At 41.1% G+C, this 23,181-nt stretch overlaps 1 protein-coding gene across 17 annotated transcripts in view; it reads right to left on the reverse strand.

The window, feature by feature from the left end:
* Positions 1–23,181, reverse strand: part of nrxn3a (neurexin 3a) — a 651,034-nt gene that overhangs the window by 20,039 nt on the left and 607,814 nt on the right. For 10 of the 17 annotated variants that reach the window (XR_013493309.1, XR_013493312.1, XM_078174850.1 and 7 more), the window contains one exon: positions 20,255–20,345. The exons of 1 other annotated variant lie outside the window; for it this stretch is intronic. Coding sequence is in view for 11 of the 16 variants with exons in the window: in XM_078174850.1 (XP_078030976.1) it covers positions 20,255–20,345 (91 nt within the window). In the remaining 5 variants the exon portion in view is untranslated. Of the gene's footprint in view, positions 1–131; positions 3,977–20,254; positions 20,346–23,181 lie in introns of those variants that run through there. 6 more of the 17 variants (XR_013493311.1, XR_013493310.1, XR_013493313.1 and 3 more) reach the window with 2 other exon arrangements.

Here is a 23,181-nt window from a genome sequence, read left to right on the forward strand (position 1 = left end):
ACAATTGTATTTATCGATAAAGCCAGAAGAAACTGAACAATTAACTAAACTTAAAGACATAAAAACCTGGATGAGCACCAATTTCCTTATGTTAAATTCAGACAAAACTGAAGTTATTGTTCTTGGGGGGTGAAGCGGTTATGTGAAAAGTAAGAGTAAGTTAACCCTGAGATGAGGGAAACTCTGGGTTGTCTGTTCCAGACTGAGAGCTAACTTGAACTCTGGGTCAGTTACCATGGTGTTTGTGTTTATCAATATAAAAATATGGCATTTCCTGTTTCCACAAGGGGGCGCTATGAGTTAGAGTGAGTATGAGAATAGGAGACGTACAGGGTGGGGCTCTTGTCATGTACAGAAATTCTGAAGCAGTTAGGATGAAGTTTGTGGGAGAGAGAGTTGCTGGAATATGCATGGCGATGCATCAAATATGGTGGTGCCATAGCGGCCACGCCCCTTGACATAGAGAAAAACTTTTAATAACTTTTAATCAGCATGGTCTCAGGATGATCTGTACCAAATCTGAAGTTGATTGGAGAAAAATCCCCAGACCAAACACATATGCCAACTTTGGTGAGTTTCTGAATTTGGGAAAGGGGCCAAATTGGGGATCAAATGTTTGTAAGAATAATAATAACAATTGAAGCTGCAAGCAGCTGTGATTGGGCCCTCGCTCCCCCGCACCACCGCGAGGGGCCAACAGCACGCATAACTGAAGTGGTTATATGAGTAAGACCAATATATTGCCATGCAGATGTGTACAGGGGCAGACCATGATCACACATATCAAATTGTGGCCAATAAGAGCAATGCATGATGGAGTTATAAGGACTTGACATTCCATGACAAAGGATCGAAAGTCGCCATGGGCAGCCTGTTACATGACAGCACACGTGTACTGTGGAGATTCATCAACTTGATAAATACGTGGCAACAAAATGTAGTTGAATATGGGGTTGGTGTTTATCAATATAAAAATATGGGATTTCCTGTTTCCACAAGGGGGTGCTATGAGTTAGAGTGAGTATAAGAATAGCAGGCGTGCAGGGCGGGGCTCTTGTCATGTACAAAAATTTTGAAGGATGAAGTATGTGGGAGAGAGAGTTGCTGGAATATGCATGGCGATGCATCAAATATGGCGGCGCTATAGCGGCCATGCCCCTTGACATAGAGAAATGCTTTTAATAACTTTTGATCAGCATGTTCTCAGGATGATCTGTACCAAATCTGACGTTGATTGGGCAAAAATCTGTAGGAGGAGTTCGTTAAAATACAAATTTGTGGAAATCACAAAATCGCCACCAAAATAATAAGTTTGAATAAAAATGGCCGACTTCCTGTTTGGAGTAGACCATTGGTGTCCGAGACTTTTTTGTGCATCTGGGCAACATACACATATGTACAAATTTTCATGTTCCTACTCCAAAAAAAACCCCTATGGGGAGGGTTTTTTGAAAATTTCAAGGGGGCACTATAGAGGCATTTTGTCCCCCCCATGGGCGATGCCCCATCAGATGTAAGAGCTCGCCATTCTTGACCTGTGTATCAATTTTCATGAGGAGATGAGGTCGTTGAAGCCATCAAAAAGCCAAACGTATTTGGTGGCGAGGGATCGATAGTCGCCACACCACCACACGGACACCATTAGACGTAGCTTCACAGCGTTCATAAGGTAGCTTCACCAACTTGTTCTGCATGCATTAGAAGTGGAATGAAGTTGATGCGGTCAAGTTTGTGTCATCAGTACATGTTAAAGTAAAAACTGGTCACTTCCTGTTACCACCGGGGGGCGCTACTAAGGTGGGATAATAACATATCAGGGCGTTTGGGGCATAGCCATCATCATGTCCAGCAAGTTTGAAGCTGCTGAGATCAAGTATGTGGGCGTGAGAGCTGTTCGAAATTTGATGGAAAGAAAATGAAAAGTCGCCAAAATTTGTCACGCCCTAGCGGCCACACCCCTTGACATAGCGAAAAGCTTTTAATAACTTTTGATCAGCATGTTCTCAGGATGATCTGTAGCCAATTTAAAGTCGATCGGACGAATCCCTAGGAGGAGTTTGTTCAAACACGTAAAAAATTCAAATCAAAATGGCCGACTTCCTGTTGGGTTTACGGCATGGGTCCAAGAGGATTTTTTGTGCGTCTTGGCATGTTCTATGAGCCCAGCAATTTTCATGCGTGTAGGTGAAACTCACAGATGGACTCGAGGCACGAAATTTTCTAGGGGGCGCTATGTCGCCATTTGGCCACGTCCACATACAACACTGCCGAAATATCACATTTTTCGCCTGACCAAACGTGTGTATTAGTTTAGGACCAGGCTACAAATAGGGGCAGGCTACTATTTGAAGGAGGCTTTTAATACAAGAAAAAAAAAATCACAGCCAAATTTGAAAATACAAATACTGTATTCTTTTTAATTTAAACAGCAGAAATATTTATGCAAACTTTTCTTTACAGTAAAAATGTATATTTTCTATATAGTATTACAAATAAAGTACTGTATTATTTACAGTAACAAACACTTTAACAGTAAAAATAGTTTTTGGTTTGTTTTTGTAAATCACCACTATTTACTATTTACTACAGCACAGTGTACTAGTTGTCCTGCCTTGAAACAGTGAATAATCTCATCCTCTGTCCCATCTGCAGCCACCATGATGCCACACACCTTACAAGACAACATGCCACAAATTAATTTTAAAACTAGGCTACATTCATAATTATGACTTTTTATCTCACAATTTTGATAAGGAATGGCGATTTTTTTTCCATTGCCGGTGAAAATGGGCTTCCATAGATAAAGATGGTTACGGTAAAAATATCAGTGCCAAAGGCGGTCCTGGCTAGTTTTACGCCCTGGGCGAACCATCCCTCAGCCCCCCCCCATGACACCAACGAAAGAGGAAATTACTGGACCTGGAGGCGGACTTCTCTGTCGCCGGTAAGCCGTTATCTTGCGTTTGTCAGCTGCTCTCATGTTTCCTCCTTTTGTGAAGGTCTTGTTGATCTCCTCTGCCAACCAGGTGTCATATGCCTCGCAGCGTATTCCCCCGACATTTGTTCGGAATATTTCAAAACTTCTAGCTTTAAATTAACACAGAATTTGCGTCTTGTCGCCATCTTATTTGTTTACACAGAATTTGCGTCTTGTCGCCATCTTATTTGTTTACAATCAGCTGAGAGTGTGCAACTGCGCATGTGCCTGGATGAGGGTTTATGTGTGTGTGGATGTACGTCTCTGTGTCTGTGTCTGTGTGTGTAATCCGGGTCTAGCACTCTATAAATGCCAAAACGTCAAATAAACACTTCCGGTTGATAAAAGAGGCTGCCGTTTATTTATTTATTTTTTAGACCCGATTACTAAAAGAGGCCGGCTGCTAATAGGGGCCCGGTTTTAAATTGAGGAAATACGGTATGTTGATGGTGGGATGGGACGAGAGTACGCCTCAAAATAATCACCGGAACACGGGGAGAACATGCTAACTCCACACTCCACAACTCCTGAGGGAACAACATAAAATGTTCCCTAGCAGTCTGTTTATTCCCAACAATGAGAAGTAATGCCAGTCACTTCACTATATGCTCTGGGCAAGCACTTATCCATAACATAACCACAACAACATTTACATTTTAGCCTTATTTACCATGCTTGGGTTGTAGGCTAATGTTACTCAACATGGAGGTAACGTTAACATTACAGCAGAGAGATTACTGAGCAAAATACACAATGATCACTTACCAAGTCTGCTCATTTTGTGATGCCGACAGATGGTGTGGCAGTATCTTTCAAGAAAAGCATTTGAACCATTCCTGAGCTTCTCCGCTCTATCCTTTCACTGTAGTCCTCGTAAACAAACATTTTCCGGACCGTTTCCACAGGCGTGTTGGGATCGATGTCCAGCACAAATAGCCATTGTTTCATCCTGTCCGTATACGTCACTCTGCTCCACGTCTTCAGCTTGTTACCACAACCCTTTACAATACATGTGTAAACCATGATTTACGACAGCACTCTGTAAACTTTTCTCAAACTTTCTGCTGCGTCCAGCTGATGATACGGCTGCAAGCAATAACTACGGCACTGTGTCAGGTACGCATTGTGTCACTCCGCCCAGTGGTTTACTCAAGAAAGTAGTTCCGAGTATTTGCTTCATGTGTCGTAATGTTACTTAATTATACATTATTGTTTCATAGCATGGGGAATGCGCAAGCCGTGTGTTTTCCACTAGAGCGTTTTGGAATCATTTGATGGTGTATTTGATTAGTTTTGAGAGAGAGAGGGGGCTGTACCATTCACCTCCATTTTGTGCGCTGAGCTGTAGGCAGCTCTGTCCCACCGATCTCAAAACAGCAGGCACTGACAATTAAAGGTAATGTACCTACTCATATGACTATAGGGATTACGGCAATAGGCGAATTTGCCAAAATGTCTAACTATCCCTTTATATGTAACATTGCTTTCTTTTCATATTAGCCTTTGAGAAAGTCATTAAATGTTGTTCAGTGTTTTTAATAATTGGGTGAACATGAAATTTAAAAAAAGACCCATGATTGCTCCTCACTTTGGTTTTATTCATATTCCACATATTAAACAAAGTAAAAGTTTACTCAGTCGCTATTTCAGCTTGAGTAGCTTTTACCACCAACAGATGCTGATTACCACACATCTAGTCTCCTAACATCCTGTTGAGTAGATGAACAAGTGGAAAAAAGCACAGGTGGTGTTGGGAGTTGTTGACAAAACTAAAAAAATAAATGACTACTGATTGTTGTTGTATCTGTAGAGTTTGTGAAATTACAAGGTGTGGAAATCACAAAATCGACGGCAAAATGAAAAGTTTGAATCAAAATGGGCGACTTCATGTTTGGAGTAGAGCATTGGTGGCAGAGACTTTTTTGTGCGTCTAGGCAACTTACACATATGTACACATTTTCAACTTCCTACTCCAAACAAACCCCTATGGGGAGGGGTTTTTGAAAATTTCCAGAGGGCGCTATAGAGGCATTTTGTCCCCCCCATGGGTGACGCCCCTATCAGATGTAAGAGCTCGCCATTCTTCACCTGTCTATCAATTTTCATGAGGATATGAGGCCAGTGAAGACATCAAAAAGCCAAACGTATTTGATGGCGAGGGCGGCACCATAGCAGCCACGCCCCTTGACATAGAGAAAAGCTTTTAATAACTTTTGATCACCATGGTCTCAGGGTGATCTGTACCAAATCTGAAGTTGATTGGACAAAATCTGTAGGAGGAGTTCGTCAAAATACAAGGTGTCGAAATCACAAAATCGCCACCAAAATGAAAAGTTTGAATAAAAATGGCCGACTTCCAGAGGCATTTTGTCCCCCCCATGGGCGACGCCCCTATCAGATGCAAGAGCTCACCATTCTTGACCTGTGTATCAATTTTCATGAGGAGATGAGGTCGTTGAAGCCATCAAAAAGCCAAACGTATTTGGTGGCGAGGGATCGATAGTCGCCACGCCACCACATGGACACCATTAGACGTAGCTTCACAGCGTTCATAAGGTAGTTTGACCAACTTGTTCTGCATGCATTAGAAGTGGAATGAAGTTGATGCGGTCAAGTTTGTGTCATCAGTACATGTTAAAGTAAAAACTGGTCACTTCCTGTTACCACCAGGGGGCGCTATGAGTAAGGTGGGATCTTAATATATTTGGCCGTTCAGGGCGGAGCCATCATCATGTCCAGCAAGTTTGAAGCTGCTGAGATCAAGTATGTGGGCGTGAGAGCTGTTCGAAATTCAATGGCGAGAAAACGAAAAGTCGCCAAAGTTTGTCACGCCCTAGCGGCCACGCCCCTTGACATAGAGAAAAGCTTTTAATAACTTTTGATCAGCATGTTCTCAGGATGATCTGTACCAAATTTAAAGTCGATGCGGACGGAATCCCTAGAAGGAGTTTGTTCGAACATGTCAAAAATTCAAATCAAAATGGCCGACTTCCTGTTGGGTGTACGGCATGGGTCCAAGTGGATTTTTTGTGTGTCTTGGCATTTTCTATGAGCCTACCAATTTTCATACGTGTAGGTGAAACTCACAGGCGGGGCTCGAGGCAAGAAATTGTCTAGGGGGCGCAATGTCGCCATTTGGCCCCGTCCACATACAACACTGCCAAAATATCAAATTTTTCGCCAGACCAAATGCATGTACCAATTTTGGTGAGTTTTTGAATTTGGGAAAGGGGCCAAATTGGGGATTACATGTTCGTAATAGTAATAATAATAATAATAATAATAATAATAATAATAAACAGCGCGATTACAATAGGGTCCTACGCGGACGACATCGTCGTCGCTCGGGCCCTAATAATAATAAACGCACAAGAAACAAGAGGGACTTCATCCTTCGGCCGAGGTCCCTAATTAAAGCTGTCAATTCATTTCTGTCAAAGTTAGACATCGCATGCAGGAGTGACTTTGCATACCTTTGATACAGTGCTGGAATGACATATTTCACATTTTGTATCACTTCCTCTTTCCACTAGAGGGAGTTGGAGAGCACAGTAATTATACATCATGTTTTTGTACATCAAATATACACCACAGCATTTAATTTTCAGATAAATCAAAAGATAAGTGTTTGAGACCTACTTCCTGTCACCACTAGCTAACACTATGAGTATCAGGAAATATGGTCATATAAATGTTTTCAGGGCAGAACTAATATGAATCATATGAAGTTTGATAGAGATAAGAACATTTATGGCAACAATATAGCAATTTCCTGTTTCATGGTGAGACATCAAAATTAAACCCTCTGCAGCACGTATTGACACTAATGATATGTCATGTTTGTGTACATCAAATACACACCACAGCACTGAAATTTCAGGTTAATCCAAAGATAAGTGTCTGGTAAGAAGTACTTCCTTTCACCACTAGGTGGCGCTATGACTATCACGGAATATTGTCATATAAATGTGTTCAGGGTGGGACAAATATCAATCATGTCAAGTTTGGTGGACAACGGACCATTTACTCCAAATTTATAGCAATTTCCTGTTTCATGGCGAGACATCAAAATTAAACTCTCTGCAGCACACGTAGACACTAATGATATGTCATGTTTGTGAACATCAAATATAGACCACAGCACTGAAATTTCAGGTTAATCCAAAGATAAGTGTCTGATAAGAAATATTTCCTTTCGACACTAGGTGGTGCTATGATTATCAGGCAATATGGTAATGAAAATGTGTTCAGGGCGGGACTAACATGAATCATGTGAAGTTTGGTGGAGATTGGACCATTTATGCCAGAGCTACAGCAATTTCATTTTTCATGGCGAGACCTCAAGATTCAACGCTCAGCAGCGGGCGCACCATTCAACATTGGGCAAATCCTGTGATAACTTTTGGTCACAACATAGTCACGCTTACATACACCAAGTGTGGAGACAATCTGATTAAATCTGTAGGACAAGTTCGTTAATTTACAAGCCCTGGAAATGGGCAAAAACGCACAAAAGTGGCACAAGTAAATTCAAAATGGCGGACTTCCTGTTGGGTTTGGAGCATCGCTCCAAGAGACTTTTTTGTACATAATAGAGTGTTACAGGTGCCTACCAAGTTTCATACATGCAGGTCAAAGCAGCTTTGGGGGCTGCTTAATTGAAATATTCTAGGGGGCGCTGTTGAGCCATCTTGGTGCATCAAAGCACAAAAATCACATCAGACAACAGGACTTGTGACCTGTGATGTGTATGCCACGCTTAGTGAGTTTTCAAGCATCCCTTGTCCCTTCAAAACAACATCGTGTTTGATGGCGAACAAGGCAGCACCACGGTGACAGCGTTTGATGAAAACTAAAAAGCTTCATTTTTAAGCATCATCAAGGTCTAAGGACTTAGACCAGCAAGTTTGAGGTGGGTCTGATTAACCTGCTAGAAGCGGGACATCAAAGAATGTATAAAGTAGCTTTCTGTTGCCAGAAGGTGGCGCTATGGCTGTGATTCAAAATTCCTCGTAGATGTGTTCAGGGCTGGACTGTCATCATATGTATGAAGTTTTGGCAAGATATTCCCACGTGGAGTCAAGTTACAGCAACGTTTATCATCACAGTGAAACATCAAAGTTCGCCGCCAGGCCGTGGCCACGCCCTTCGACGAAAACTCACAGTTTCCACAATAAAGCATCATCACCAAGTTTGAAGTGGATCTGGTCAAGTCTGTGGGAGATGTACATTAAAGTCTAAAACATGACATTTCCCATTGCCAGTGGGGGAAGCTATGTTTATCTCTAATTATTGACATGTAGATGTGTTCAGGGCGGGACTGTCATCAATCCTGTGAAGTTTGGCCAAAATTGGACCATGTATGCTGGAGTTATAAACTACTTCCTGTTTAGTGGCAAGACCCCTAACTTTGACGCCATCCCACGGTCACACGCATTGACGAAAACTCAAGCTTTTGATAACTTTTCATCTTCAAGGTCTTGGGATGGGACAGACCAAGGTTTGAAGTCAATCGGATGAAATCTCTAGGACTAGTTCGTTCATTTATGACCCCTGGAAATGGCCAAAAATGCACCAAAATTGCACAGTAAATTCAAAATGGCTGACTTCCTGTTGGATTTAGAGCATGCCTCCAAGAGGCTTTTTTGTATGTCTCTGGATGTTACATAAGCCTGCCGAGTTTCATACATGTAGGTTAAACTAGCTTCAGGGGCTGTTTCCTCAAACTTTTGTAGGGGGCGCTACTGAGCCATTTTTTGGAACCAGCACACAAGACCCTTAAAATATCAAATTTTTCACCAGTTCTGAGATGTGTGCAAAGTTTCATGAGTTTTCGGGTATGTTAAGCCTCCCAAAAAGGCAATTCATTTGGAGGAATAATAATAATAATAATAATAATAATAATAATAATAATAAATCCTTGCATTTCAATAGGGTCGAGGACCCTAATAATAATAATAAAAAAAAAATCCTTGCATTTCAATAGGGTCCTCGCACCGCTAGGTGCTCGGGCCCTAATTAAAGCTGCAAGCAGCGATGAATGGGCCCTCGCAGTCCACGCGCGTCGGGGCATGCTGCCACTGGGGGGCGTGCATCTGGAAGTCTTGTCAGCTGTATTAAATTAAAAAAATAAACGTTATGTCTTACTTACATTTCCAGTATACAGGTAGGCACCCAACCCACGTATGTATTTTTCCAGGTCTTCTGATTCTTTCAAAGTTGACATGGTGTCTCTAGCTCAAAGTATGAGGGACAAGAAGAGGTTGAAAGTCGATGAGTTTTGAAGAGGATTTGAAGATTTTCCAATTTACTTCCATTCACACTAATTAGACTGCCACCAGAGTGCCACCTATTGGCTGATTTGCACCAAATTTTGTACAAACTCTCAACGGGCCATGGAACACAATTAGCAAAAGTGTTGTGGTAATCCGACTGTATTTGGTCAAGATATGAAAGACTGTCTGTTTTGAAAACAATGTGCAGGAATTTGTTGTTTTATATTTTGGCCGTTTTTTGGACAATCAAAATTCTTTTAATAACTTTTTGTCAGGAGGGTCCACAGATGCTACATGTAAAGTTTGGTGCAAATCGGTCAAATTGCCTAGGAGGAGTTCAAAACAGTATGTTTTTAATTTGTCGCGATTTAGCAAATGGAAAGTTACCGCGAAAGTGGGCGTGGCTTACACCTCACAATTCAGTGGAATTCAGAGAACACGTAAATAGAAGGTTTAACAATGTGCGACATATTATGTGGGAGTTATTAGCCAAAAACGCTTTTGCATTGAAAATAGCGCCACCTGCTGGTCATTTTTGGTGTGTGAGTTACAGGGGGCAGTCTATACCACCCCTATCAATTTTATTTCCATGAGTGTTATGGTGTTGGCCCAGTGCCAAATATTAAATTAGATGGCCACCAGAGCGCCACCTAGTGGCGGATCGGTAAGTCCTTTGTCAGATATCCTCAGGAGGGCATTGACAATAATTATACCAAGTTTCGTGTTAATCCGCCCAACTGATGTTGAGATATAAAATACTTCAATTTAAAGAGCGCCACCTGGTGGTCATCACCCGAAATTTTGCACAGAGCCTCAGGGGCTCATGTGGAAGTGATAACCTGAGTTTCATGTCATTCGGATACACCAATGTGGAGATATGCAGCACTTCCTGTTTAGAACGAAATCTGCAGGAAGTTGCTATTTAATAACTTGAGTATTGTTTGGAATATCGAAATTCTTTTAATAACTTTTTGTCGGGAGGGTCCACAGATGCTGTGTGCAAAGTTTCATGCCAATCAGTGAAATTGCCTGGCAGGAGTTCGAAAAGTAGGTTTGCAACATTTTGCGAATTTGCGGAAAAAAAACGGAAGGCGGAAATGTGCGTGGCCTATACCACAAGATTCAGCCCAATTCACTGAACGCGTGGATATAAGGTTTTTGAATGTGCGACAAAGTATATGGGAGTTATGAGCCAAAACGCAGTTTCCTTAATAATAGCGCCACCTAGTGGTGGAAATTCAGGACAACAATAGATTATAAAATTTTTCCCCAGGTGTGACTTATATTCCAAGTTTGGTGAGTTTTGGGGTATGTTCAGGCAGTGAAAGATGCGATCATATGGGCGGAAGAAAAAAAAAGATATATACATACATATATATATATATATATATATATATATATATATATATATATATATATATGTATAAATAATCAGGAGAAAAACAATAGGGAACTCGCAGGTCTCCTGCTCGGGCCCTAATAATAATAATAAACAGTGCGATTACAATAGGGTCCTCACCGACGACTTCGTTGTCGCTTGGGCCCTAATTAAAACTGCAAGCAGCTGTGATTGGGCCCTCGCTCCCCCATGCAACCGTGGGGGCAAGAAAAAACCTGGCAGGAGCGAAAAAACGCAATGTTTCGTTCATCCACCAGGTGGCACTACGAGCGTAACCAGATGTGACCAGGTGCCTTCAGGGGTGGACCCTCATCACACGTGAAATTTCAAGCAAATCGGACAATGCATGAAGGATTTAAACCAAGTTGATGTTCCGTGGCGAAGGATGAAAAGTTGCCACCGAGGCAGCCTGCAACATGACAGAACACATGTGTCACTGTGGAGATTCATCAACTTGATTGTCATGTGGCCACAAAATGTAGTTGGTCAGGTCAGGAGCTTGAAGTTGGTGTTTGTCAGTGTAAGAGATGGCATTTCCTGTTTCCACAAGGGGGCGCCATGAGCAAGATTGCCTTCGAGCATATGGAGGCATTGAGGGCGGGGCTCTTATCATGTACAGAAATTTTGAAGCAGTTTGGATGAATTATGTGGGAGAGAGAGCTGCTTGAATATGCATGGCGATGGATCAAAAATGGCAGCGCCATAGTCGCCACGCCCTTTGACCTACAGACATGCAGAGCACAACTTTTGATCAGAATGGTCTCTGGATGATCTGTAAAGAATCTGAAGTCGATTGGATGAAATTTCCTAGGACTAGTTCGTTAAAATACAACATGTGGAAATCACGCCAAAATGACAAGTCAAAATCAAAATGGCCAACTTCCTGTTTGGAGTAGACCATTGGAGTAGACCTTTTATGTGCGTCTGGACAACATATACCTGTGTACCAATTTTCATGTTCCAACTCCAAAAAAAGGAGGAGTTTTTGAAAATTTCAAGGGGGCGCTATAGAGGCATTTTGTCCTCCCCATGGGCGACGCCCCTATCAGATGCAAGAGCTCGACATTCTTTACTTGTGTATCAATTTTCATGAGGATATGAGGCCACTGAAGCCATCAAAAAGCCAAACGTATTTGATGGCGGGGGCGGCACCATAGCGGCCACGCCCCTTGACATAGAGAAAATCTTTTAATAACTTTTGATCAGCATGTTCTCAGGATGATCTGTAGACAATTTGAAGTCAAGGAGGAGTTCATTCAAATTTGAGTTGTGGAAATCGCCGTAACGAAAAAATTCAAAACAAAATGGCCGACTTCCTGTTGGGATTTTACCATGACGTCAAAAGACTTTTTTGTGTGTCTCGGTATGATACATGTGCGTACCAAATTTCGTTTGCCTGCGACAAACTAACCCCAAGGGGAGGGGTTTTTGAAAATTTGTAGTTGGCCATAACAATAATAAACAGTACGATTTCAATAGGGTCCTCTGCGGACGAGTTTGTCGTCGCTCGGGCCCTAATAATAAAAAACATTGCGATTTCAATAGGGTCCTCTGCGGACAACTTCATTGTCGCTCGGGCCCTATTAACTAGAACTGCAAGCAGTTATGAACGGCAGCCATGCCTCCCTGCGCAACTCGGCCCCCGTGCCCCACGGAGCCCACGGAAGTTGGCCCTGAAGCACGACGGGCTCAGGGCGAGCGCAGGGATACGGGCCAACGTCCAAGCTGCGGTATTTGCTGTAATGGGAAATGCGCCGGAAGCGTGAAAGGCTGAATGTGTGGCAATTTGGATTTATTGTAATAAATCATGCCCACTTTGACCAATCATTACTTAACTTTATGTCCGGCCTCAGGAGTGACCCCACATCACACTCACCAAATTTTGTTCAAATCTTGTACTTGAGACTTGATGTTTGTGGGTTTTTAGCACCCCCCAATAGCCGATTTGCACCAAATTTGGCACAGAGCCTCTGGATGATCTCCAGAACAAGTGACTTAAGTTTGATGTTAAAAGCTTTTACTTTGACCAAAATATGAAACAATATGTGTGTTTTAGCTAGCAAAAAAGATTGTTTGGTTATAACTAGCGCATTTTTTGGAGTGCCAAAATTCTTTTGATAACTTTTGATCAGACACACCTGGAGATTCTGTGTGCAAAGTTTCACATAGATGACGCTTAAATCGTAGGAGTAGTTCGAAAAAGTAGGTTTTGGATATATGGTGACTTAGCAAGGGAAAATTGCAGCAGAAGTGGGCGGGGCCTATGTCAGAAAACCCACCTCTATTCAGGAAATACATTGCTTTGATGTCCGTGAATGTGTTGTTTAAAATGTGGAAGTTACAGGCAAAATCACATTTGCATCTGTTATAGCGACATCTATAGGCCGATTTGCACCAAATTTGGCATAGAGCCTCTTGATGACCTTTGGAACAAGTGACTTAAGTTTGATGCTGAAAGCATTTATTTTGACCAAAATATGAAACAATATGTGTTTTTCAGCTAGCAAAAAAAATAGATTGATCATAACTAGCACATTTTTTGGAGTGCCAACATTCTTTTGATAACTTTTGATCAGACACATCTGGAGATTCTATGTGCAAAGTTTCATGCAGGTGGTGCTTAAACTGTGGGAGGAGTTTGAAAAAGTAGGTTATGGACATGTGGCGAATTAGCAAAGAGAATGTGCAGCAGAAGTGGGCGGGGCCTGTGTCAGAAAACCCAGCTCTATCCAGAGAACACATGGATATAATGTGTATGAATGTGTCATTTAAAATGTGGAAGTTACGTTTCGTACAAATGGGTGTAGCCGTTTAAGAGATATAAAATTCCCATATTTGTAGCGCCTCCTAGTGGCCAACATTCGCCAAATTCGGCTCACACCTTCACAGTATCATGCCAACTAAGGATCTGAGATTTGGTGTTGATAGCATTAAGTTTGACTGAGATATACAACAGTTTACATTTTTATAGCTAGCTACACAAATTTGTTCATTAATAATTTGCGGAATTTTTGACGGAACAAAATTCTTTTGATAACTTTAGATCAGGTCTAGGTGAAGAGTGTATGTGCCAAGATTCACACAGATCGGACAAAATCCCAAGGAGGATTTCGAAAAAGTAGGTTATCCAGTTTTTGCGATTTTGCCAAAAAAATTATAGGCCGAAGTGGGCGTGGCCATTGCAAAGTGAGTCAGCTCTATTGAGGAAATCGAGGGATATAACGTTTTTGAATGTACGACATACGGTGTGGGAGTTAAAGGCCAAAACGCGTTAACCTTGGTTATAGCGCCCCCTGCAGGCGGACATATGTAGTTTTTTGCGTCTGAGGTACGTGCAGGGGTCCAACCCTCCAAATTGCACCACCTTCCCTTGCACGGTTTAGCCTGCAGCACCACTTTTATCAACGGAAGAATAAAAATAGAACTATATACATATATATATCTATATATAACTATACTATAGAACTATAAAAATCTTTACAAAAACAATAGGGTTCCTAGCACCGCTGGTCCTAATAGATAATAATAAACAGCACGATTACAACAGGGTCCTCAAGGACGACTTCGTCATCGCTCGGGCCCTAATAAACAGTGCGTTTACAATAGGGTCCACAGATGACTTCGTCGTCGCTCAGGCCCTAATAACCAGCTTGATTACAATATGGTCCTCACGGACAACTTCATCGTCACTCGGGTCCTAATAATAAATAATAATAATAATAATAATAATAATAATAATAAACAGCGCGATTACAATAGGATCCTACGGACGACTTCGTCGTCGCTCGGACCCTAATAATAATAATGATAAACAGCGCGATTACAATAGGGTCCTCACGGACGACTTCGTCGTCGCTCGGGCCCTAATAATAATTAAAGCTGCAAGCAGCGATGAACAGGCCCTCGCACCTTCACGCAACTCGGGGGGGCTGGCACGATGCCTTCTGACACGTCGGTTCAATTCTGTCAAAGTTAGACATCGCATGCAGGAGTGACTCTGCATATCCTTGATACAGTGCTGGAATGACATATTTCACATTTTGTATCACTTCCTCTTTCCACTAGAGGGAGCTGAAGAGCACACTAATTATACATCATATTTTTATACATCAAATATAAACCACAGCATTTAACTTTCAGATAAATCAAAAGATAAGTGTTTGATGAGACCTGTTTCCTGTCACTACTAGGTGGCACTATGAGTATCAGGAAATATGGTCATATAAATGTTTTCAGGGCAGGACTAATATGAATCATCTGAAGCTTGATGGAGATCAGACCATTTACACCAAAGTTATAGCAATTTCCTGTTTCATGGCAAAACATTAAAATTAAACCCTCTGCATCAGGCGTAGACACTAATGATATGTCATGTTTGTGTACAACAAATATAGACCACAGCATTGAAATTTCAGGTTAATCCAAAGATAAGTGTCTGATACGAAGCACTCCCTTTCGGTACTAGGTGGCGCTATGAGCATCAGGAAATATGGTTACATAAATGTGTTCAGGGCAGGACTAATATGAATCATGTGAAGTTTGGTGGATATCGGACCATTTGCGCCAAAGTTATAGCAATTTCGTTTTTATGGCAAGACCTCAAAATTCAACATTCCGCAGCGGGCACGCCATTCAACATTGGGCAGATCCTGTTTTGAACTTTTGGTCACAACGTAGTCAGGCTCACATAAACCAAGTTTGGAGCAAATCTGATTAAATCTGTAGAACAAGTTCGTTAAATTACAACACATGTGAAATGTCAAAAAAGTGACCAAGGAATTCAAAATGGCCGACTTCCTGTTGGGTTGTATGGCTTTTTTTTGTTTTACCAACTTTGAGGTGGATCTGGTCAATTCTGTAGGAGATGTACATTAAAATCTAAAACATGACATTTCCTGTTGCCAGTAGGGGGGCGCTATATTTAACGCTAATTATTGACATGTAGAGGTGTTCAGGGTGGGACTGTCATCAATCCTGTGAAGTTTGGGGAAGATTGGTCAATGTTAGCCGGAGTTATAAACTACTTCCTGTTTAGTGACGAGACCCCTAACTTTGACGCCACCCCACGGTCACATGGATTGACGAAAACTCAAGCTTCTAATAACTTTAAATCTTCAAGTTATTGGGGTGGAACAGACCAAGGTTTGAAGTTGATCGGATGAAATCTCTAGGACAAGTTTGTTCATTTAGGACCCCTGGAAATGGCCAAAAATGCACCAAAATTACACAGTAAATTCAAAATTGCTTATTTCCTGTTTAGAGCATGCCTCCTAGAGGCTTTTTTGTACTTCTCGGAGCGTTAAATAAGCCTGCCAAGTTTCATACATGTAGGTTAAACTAGCTTCAGGGGCTGTTTCCTCAAACTTTTGTAGGGGGCGCTACTGAGCCATTTTTTTGGAACCCGCGGACAAGACCCTTAAAATAATTTTAAAATTAAAAAAAAATTGTCACCAGCTCTGAGATGCGTGCAAAGTTTCATGAGTTGTCAGGTATGTTAAGCCAATTCATTTGGAAGAAGAAGGAAAAGAAGAAAAAATCCTTGCATTTCAATAGGGACCTCGGGCCCTAATAAACAGCACAATTATAATAGGGTCCTACGCAGATGACTTCGTCGTCGTTCGGGCCCTAATAAACAGCACCATTTCAACAGGGTCCTACGGACGACTTGCAGTCGTCGTTTGGACCCTAATTATAATAAACAGTCCGATTTCAATAGGGTCCTACGCGGACAACTTGCAGTCGTCGCTCAGCCCCTAATAATAATAATAATAATAATAATAATAATAATAATAATAAACAGCGCGATTTCAGTAGGGGGACTACGCGGATGACTTGCAGTCGTCGCTCAGGCCCTAATTAAACTTTTGATAGTCTATAAAGAATAATATATATATGTATATTTTCTGATTAATTTTTCAGTTCACTAGATACATTTTTGCTGCAATAAAAATCATCATTTCGTGGGGCCTCTCGTGATTCCCACCCCTACCCTTTTGGGCTTTTCAGTGTGGTCAAAGATCTTTAGAAATTGTGGATGTGCTTTTCAGAATGAGCTGGTTTACTGAAGACTGGTGACCTACCTCCCTAGGTTTACTGACGAACTTGGGGAGCTAGGTCTAACAAAGCTTGGCTAGACAATAAGCCCACCTTTAATTTGGCACTGCAATAAAATAGTATTGTTTAATGAGACATTGTTGTAAAATTTATGGAGCTGGTAGATGCAGGTTAAGAGTAGGAAAAGGTCTTGGCAGAGAAGGTAGAAAGGTTTCAGAGACTATGGTGGTGGAGACCTAACATCTTTTCCAGAGTTCATACATGAGCTTAACCAGGAAATTGGTGGGAAGACTGAACTGTTAATCATTGCTCCCAGGGTGTTTAATGTGCCAATACTATATTGTATGAGTCAGAATATCGATAGTCTCCAAGAAAGAAATATATATAGCCAGATATTTATCATTTTACAGGGTTAGCTATCAAAAAACCCTTCATAGTTGCCATCTTATGAAATTAATCCATAGGAAGGGAGAACACATTTACAACAGAGAACAGAATCACGTGATAACTTCAGACAAACCAGACAGACAACAGCCTCAGTGATGAAATAAAGATGGTTTGGGGTAAGAAAGGCAACATTCAGTGGTGCTGCAACCGCAAAAATGGTTTCCAACTTAAAAACGAATTCAGACAAAGCAACCAAGTTAGTCTATATATGGAGGCATGGAGTCTAGGGTCAATCAAAAATCATGCAAATAAATGATCAAAGGTCACCCTGAAGAGAATGATTTGAAGTGTGATGTACCAATGATTGCTTAGGAGAAAAAAATTAAATAAATGTTAGAATCTGTGGCAACAAAAATCTTTTTATGCCATCTACATTAAAATAGATTCAAATGCAGAATAGCATTATTATAGTTGGGAGGGGAAGACAAGGGACTGGAAGACTCCCTGAAGAATTGGGAGGGTACAACGGTTTTCAAATACAACTGCTTTTTATTTAACTTTTCCTTTTCAAGACACAAAAGGTGATGGTAAGAAAAGATTTTTTTTGCCTTTTATTTGCTTTGACAACCGAAATAGGCATGTTTTTATTGAAAGCCGCATGGTACATAGCAGCACCAGAATATATATGAAAACAATTATCACCCACCAAAACGTCATGCCACACGAGGCCAAAATACAACAATGTATTTCTGGATGGTTGGCGAATAGACGAGAATGATGTCTCAATAACAAAATTTAGAAAAGACAAAACAAAGCAGGAAATAGCATTGACTCCCAAAATAATTCAACAAAGTTCAAATAACAGGATGCTGCTGTCAACGTCAAAGTGATGTTAAGGTTAGAATGGCGTGAATTTCTGTGTAAACACATGATTGGATGACTGGGGCCCTGTCTTTGTCTTTCTTCACAAATTCCCATGAATTTCAGGCTACACATTGCAGCTTTAAACCCATTTAAATTGTAATCTTTCAATTGCTGCTTGAAAAAATTTGGGAATGACCTTCAAAAGGAAGGAACTACTGGTAGTCAGCAGAACAACACTAAAATCCTCACCAATCATAATACTGAATTTTACCTTGAGGCATAATGCACACTACTCGTTTGAATATGGTCACTGAAGTGTTTTTTGGAGTTCGCAAGTGGCAGAAATTCACCCCTGACAGCTGTGCCAATGGTCGTGCTAACTAACTGGGAAAGGCAGCAAACAGCTAACGTGGTTTATAATAGACTGAATCAGAATGTTTATTTACATGAACTTCTGGGTAGAAAACCCACACGTCACGATTACGGCTGAAAATGACAACAGAATTCAACAAGTTTGATGATTTTACATTTCTCCGCAACTGAAATCAACTGCCAGTTGTCTCCCTGGAAGTGATTGTTATAGAACTTAATGTCTATAAAGTACAACCAATAACTTGAATTAAGTGATGTGAACTTGGTAAACACAGAGGCTCCATGATCTGTACTTGCATGAACCATGACCAATTTTTTTTTATATTGTCTACATTGTCTGCAAGTTGAAAATTTTCAACTTCTGCGAATAGCACAACATTTCCATGTCCGCATCATTTGTCTTGCAAATTGGCATTTATTTATGTCCTTACATTGGCTTTGTATGTAGTCTCTCTTCATGTAAATTGTGAAGACGCCATTACACTACACATTTTTTAAAGTCCAATGTTTATGCTTGAAATAAAGCAAAAATATGTATTTTCTTGTGAAATGCAACTCACCCAAACTGAATTCATCTATCTTTTGATCTACAGAATAGCTTGCTGTCATTTTAGCTGCAAATATTCTAAACTTAAAGTCTGATTGCTTGGTGAATATGACCTTAATAGGAAAAAAAAATTCTGACATTGTATATATGCAAGTTACTCAAACGAAATTGTTTGCTGTTTTAATTGGAATTTGCATAATATTCGCCAGTGTTTTATATAATGTTAAACAGAGGAGTGGAGTGTGTGTGATTTACTGTAACAGAGAAGTTTTTTCAGGACCTGGACAGCTTGTCTTTATTCTAACAAGAACAAAATACTGGAGCTGACATGCAATTACACCCAGCAGCGGTACTTTAAAGGTATCCTGTCTGCTGTCTTGGTGGATATCATGACCTAAATTGGTTATGAGAGCATTCAAATAAGGATAGTATCTGAAAGGTTGTTGTATTGTTTCAAAATGCACTGCAGAAACAAAACATGTTTCAGAAAAGTATCCAACTGTCATGCACCGCAGACAGATGTGTGGCAGTTTGACTATTTAGTATGGAAGTGACAACACTGCTGTTTTCTGTATCCTACAAAAAATAATGTTGCAATAATATGGAAATTCCCAAATTCTTTCAAGCTTATTTTCTAAGTTATCACAAGCATTAAGCATTTAAGAATTAAAATGTTGAGATACAAAAAAGACAGAATAACAAGTACACCTAAAAGCAAGTATGACCCAAAAAAAAAAGAAAGAAAAACTTGTACACAGAAATTCAATGATATCTGTTCTCTATTACATGAACCACCATGAGCCAATATGGAAAAAACAAATGAAAAAACATCACTGCAGTCTAGACAACACTGAACACCTGCTGAGGACAAATTTAAAAACAAAGGCTGTCAAAATGTATTGTTTAAAAATCAGTGCAGCAGTAAATGGCAGGAGCAGTAGACTCAAACACAATGTGTAACATTTTGCAGCATCAGTGCAGAGAACATGGTTCACCAACATACAAATTTTCCTCTCCACAGACAAAATTTGTATGTCTATTGGTGACTATGTTAACCACTTTGGAAGACCCCATGTGCAAGTGTCGCTCATAATATTAATGGCTTTATGGGTTACTGAATGAAACTAAATGAATTTGAATCTATCTGTATGACTGATGCACCTAGTAAACTATTTTCGATTTGAATTTGAACTTTGCATTTAATAATCCAGCTTTCATTGGACTTGGTAATGTGGAGTACAGCAATGCTTACTCTTACTACATTGATTGTTTAATAAAGTTACACTTTGTTTAACCATGGGGTTATGATGCTTTTAGATACTTTGATCTTCTAGTGCAGATGAGTGAAGGCACAAAAAAGCAAGCAAATGCAAACTAACCTAGCCCACCTGCATGGCTCGTTTCACACTCCTCCAGGTCTTCGTCATCACTCGAACACTCTGCAGATGACACAATGTCATCTGCCGTATGCTTCATGAGCAGAACGTTGGTCATCAGAGGTGACAGCCAGAGCAATGATACCCAGAACATAAAGAGCCACCAACAGACAACAGAGAAGACACAAAAAGACAAGGGAGAATAAACAAAACAAGTTAGGTAAGCATAAAAGTAAATTTTTGACCCTGGAAACATAAGTTTGACAAAAAGCATTAAACTTAATGTTGACTTGTTTGATTTTTTTCAGAGCTTTCATCGGCATCTCACAGCCTCCCTCCTTTTATGAGTTTGCTTAGTAGAGACTATCCAGTTGTTGTCACTTGACCTAAATATTGATCACATGTCAACAAGTGGTCATATATGGGTGGAGAAGATAACCTATCTCTGTTTACTGATGGTCTCTGATTCAAGATTCAAGATTCAAAATTCAAGATCCTTCAATTGTCATTCAGCAAAACATCAGTGATGCAAAGCAGAACGAAACTACAAGCATGGTACCATTAAAAACACAGATAAATAAAAAACAAAAACAGTATATAAAAAGAGAGCTTTATAAATAAGATATATATAAATACACATTTGATTTTGTTATATTGCACATACATAAATAAATGACATTGCACATTTGCATGGCAGCTGCCTGGCTGTGGATGAGAGAAAAAGACTAAAAACACAAAAGCACAGTCAGCGGTGAGTTATTTTGTTGAGCAGTCTGATAAGCAGCCGGGTAGACGTTGTTACTGAACCTGACAGTGCCGCTACCCAGGCTGCTGTACCTCCTGCCTGAAGGCAAGAGGGAGAACAGTTTGTTGCAGGGGTGAGTGAAGTCTCTCAGGATGCTGGTCGCTTTAGCCAGTAGGCGTTTTTGGGCCAGATCCTCTATCGGTGGCAATGTGACCCCAATAGTCCTTTCTGCTGTCCTTACTACTCTCCTCAGGGCCTTTCTGTCTGAGGTGTAAGAGTTCTCATGCCAGAGAGAGATGCTACTGGTCAAAACACTCTTAATGGTGCCCATGTAGAAGGTGGTGAGAATGGATGGATTGAGATGAGCCCTCTCCAGCCTCCACAGGAAATGTAGACGCTGGTGAGCCTTTTTCACCAGAGGTGTGCAGGGACCAGGACAGGTTATTGGCCCCATGAACCCCCAGGAACTTAGTGTTCTGAACAGTCTCCACAGCAGTTCAATTGATGAGGACTGGGGTATGTATGGGCCATTTCCTCCCGAAGTCAATCACCATCTCCTTGGTTTTTTCGACGTTCAGTACAAGGTTGTTGTTCCTGCACCAGTTTGCAAAGAGCTTCACCTCCTCTCTGTAAGTGTTCTCTCGGTTGTTCTGGATCAGGCCCACCACTGTTGTGTCATCTGCATACTGAATGATGTGATTCGTACTCCACTTTCCACAACAGTCGTGAGTCTTCAGGGTGAATAGTAAGGGACTCAGGAAACATCCCTGCAGAGATTTGGTGCTCAGTGAGATGGTGGAGCTGAGGCCTGTCTGAGAAAAAGTCCAAGATCCAGTTGCACAGTGGAGTGTTTAGCCCAAGTGGGTCCAGTTTGTTCACCAGATGCTGAGGGATTATGGTATTGAATGCTGAGCTAAAGTCAACAAACAAAATCCGTACATGCCTGTGGATATTCTCATTTATCCAGACCGTACACCACACACCAAGAAGAGCAACCTGGTGTACGCTGTCCAGTGCAGCGAGGAATGCCCAGACTTGTACATTGGTGAAACAAAACAACCACTAAACAAATGCATGGCCCAACACAGAAGGGCTAACTTGTCAGGGCGCGACTCAGCTGTCTATTTACACCTCAAGGAGAAAGTACACTCCCCTGAAGACAGCAATGTGCACATTTTGGACAGGGAAGACAGATGGTTTGAAAGAGGTCTAAAAGAAGCCATCTATATGAAATTGGAAAAACCATCTCTCAATAGAGGAGGTGTGTGACACCACCTATCCCCCACCTATAATGCTGTCCTTTCATCCTTGCCCAGGAGATTTAACAGCTTAACCTCTAAAAACAATGGTCATTCACAAATGGCCTCATGTGACTCTAACGACTCCAACGACCACCGTTGCACCGTTTCCACAACCGTGGTTGACACACCATTGGAGCACTAACCAATCAATGACATCATTGGCCTTGTGAAGACCTTCTCAGAGGTTAAATACCTGGGTTTTTCCACACCAGTTTGTCAGACTAGCTCCAGCCTAGTAAGACAAGCATGAACTGATGAAGCCTCTTGGATAAGAGATGAAACGTCTTCTAAGACAAAACTAAGTCCAGTTGCGTCTGATTCAGTTGCCTTAAGATAGCATCCATACATGTGTGTTCTTTTTCTCCAGGTGTTCCAGGCACAGATGAAGTGCAGTGGATACAGCATCCTCAGTGGAACAATTTGGGCGGAAGGCAAATTGAAGTGGGTCGAGTGAGGAGGGAAGGACAGATGTGATGTGATCCTTGTCTAGTCTTTCAAAACACTTGATTATTATGGGAGTGAGTGCTACCGGTCGTTAGTCATTTAGACTAGTAACAGTGAGTTTTTTTTTTGAACTAGGATGATGGCTGAGCATTTGAAGCATGATGGTACGGTGGCTTGACTCAGGGAGATGTTAAATATGTCTGTTAGGACATGACTGATCTGTGCACCACTTGAGCACACACCCTGGTATCATGTCAGGACCTGCAGCTTTTCCATGGGTTGATCTTCCTCAAGACAGGACATCAGCTGGGTCCAGATGTAGCACCTGGTCATCGTTGTGGCTTTCACTGCTGGTGTATTGTTAAGTGCTTCAAACCTGCCAAAATAATTATTTAGGTGGTTTAGGATGTCAGTGCTATTATCACAGTCCCAGAGGGCAG

The sequence above is a fragment of the Epinephelus lanceolatus genome, chromosome 15, assembly GCF_041903045.1.
Source record: "Epinephelus lanceolatus isolate andai-2023 chromosome 15, ASM4190304v1, whole genome shotgun sequence".
Classification (NCBI taxonomy): domain Eukaryota; kingdom Metazoa; phylum Chordata; class Actinopteri; order Perciformes; family Serranidae; genus Epinephelus; species Epinephelus lanceolatus.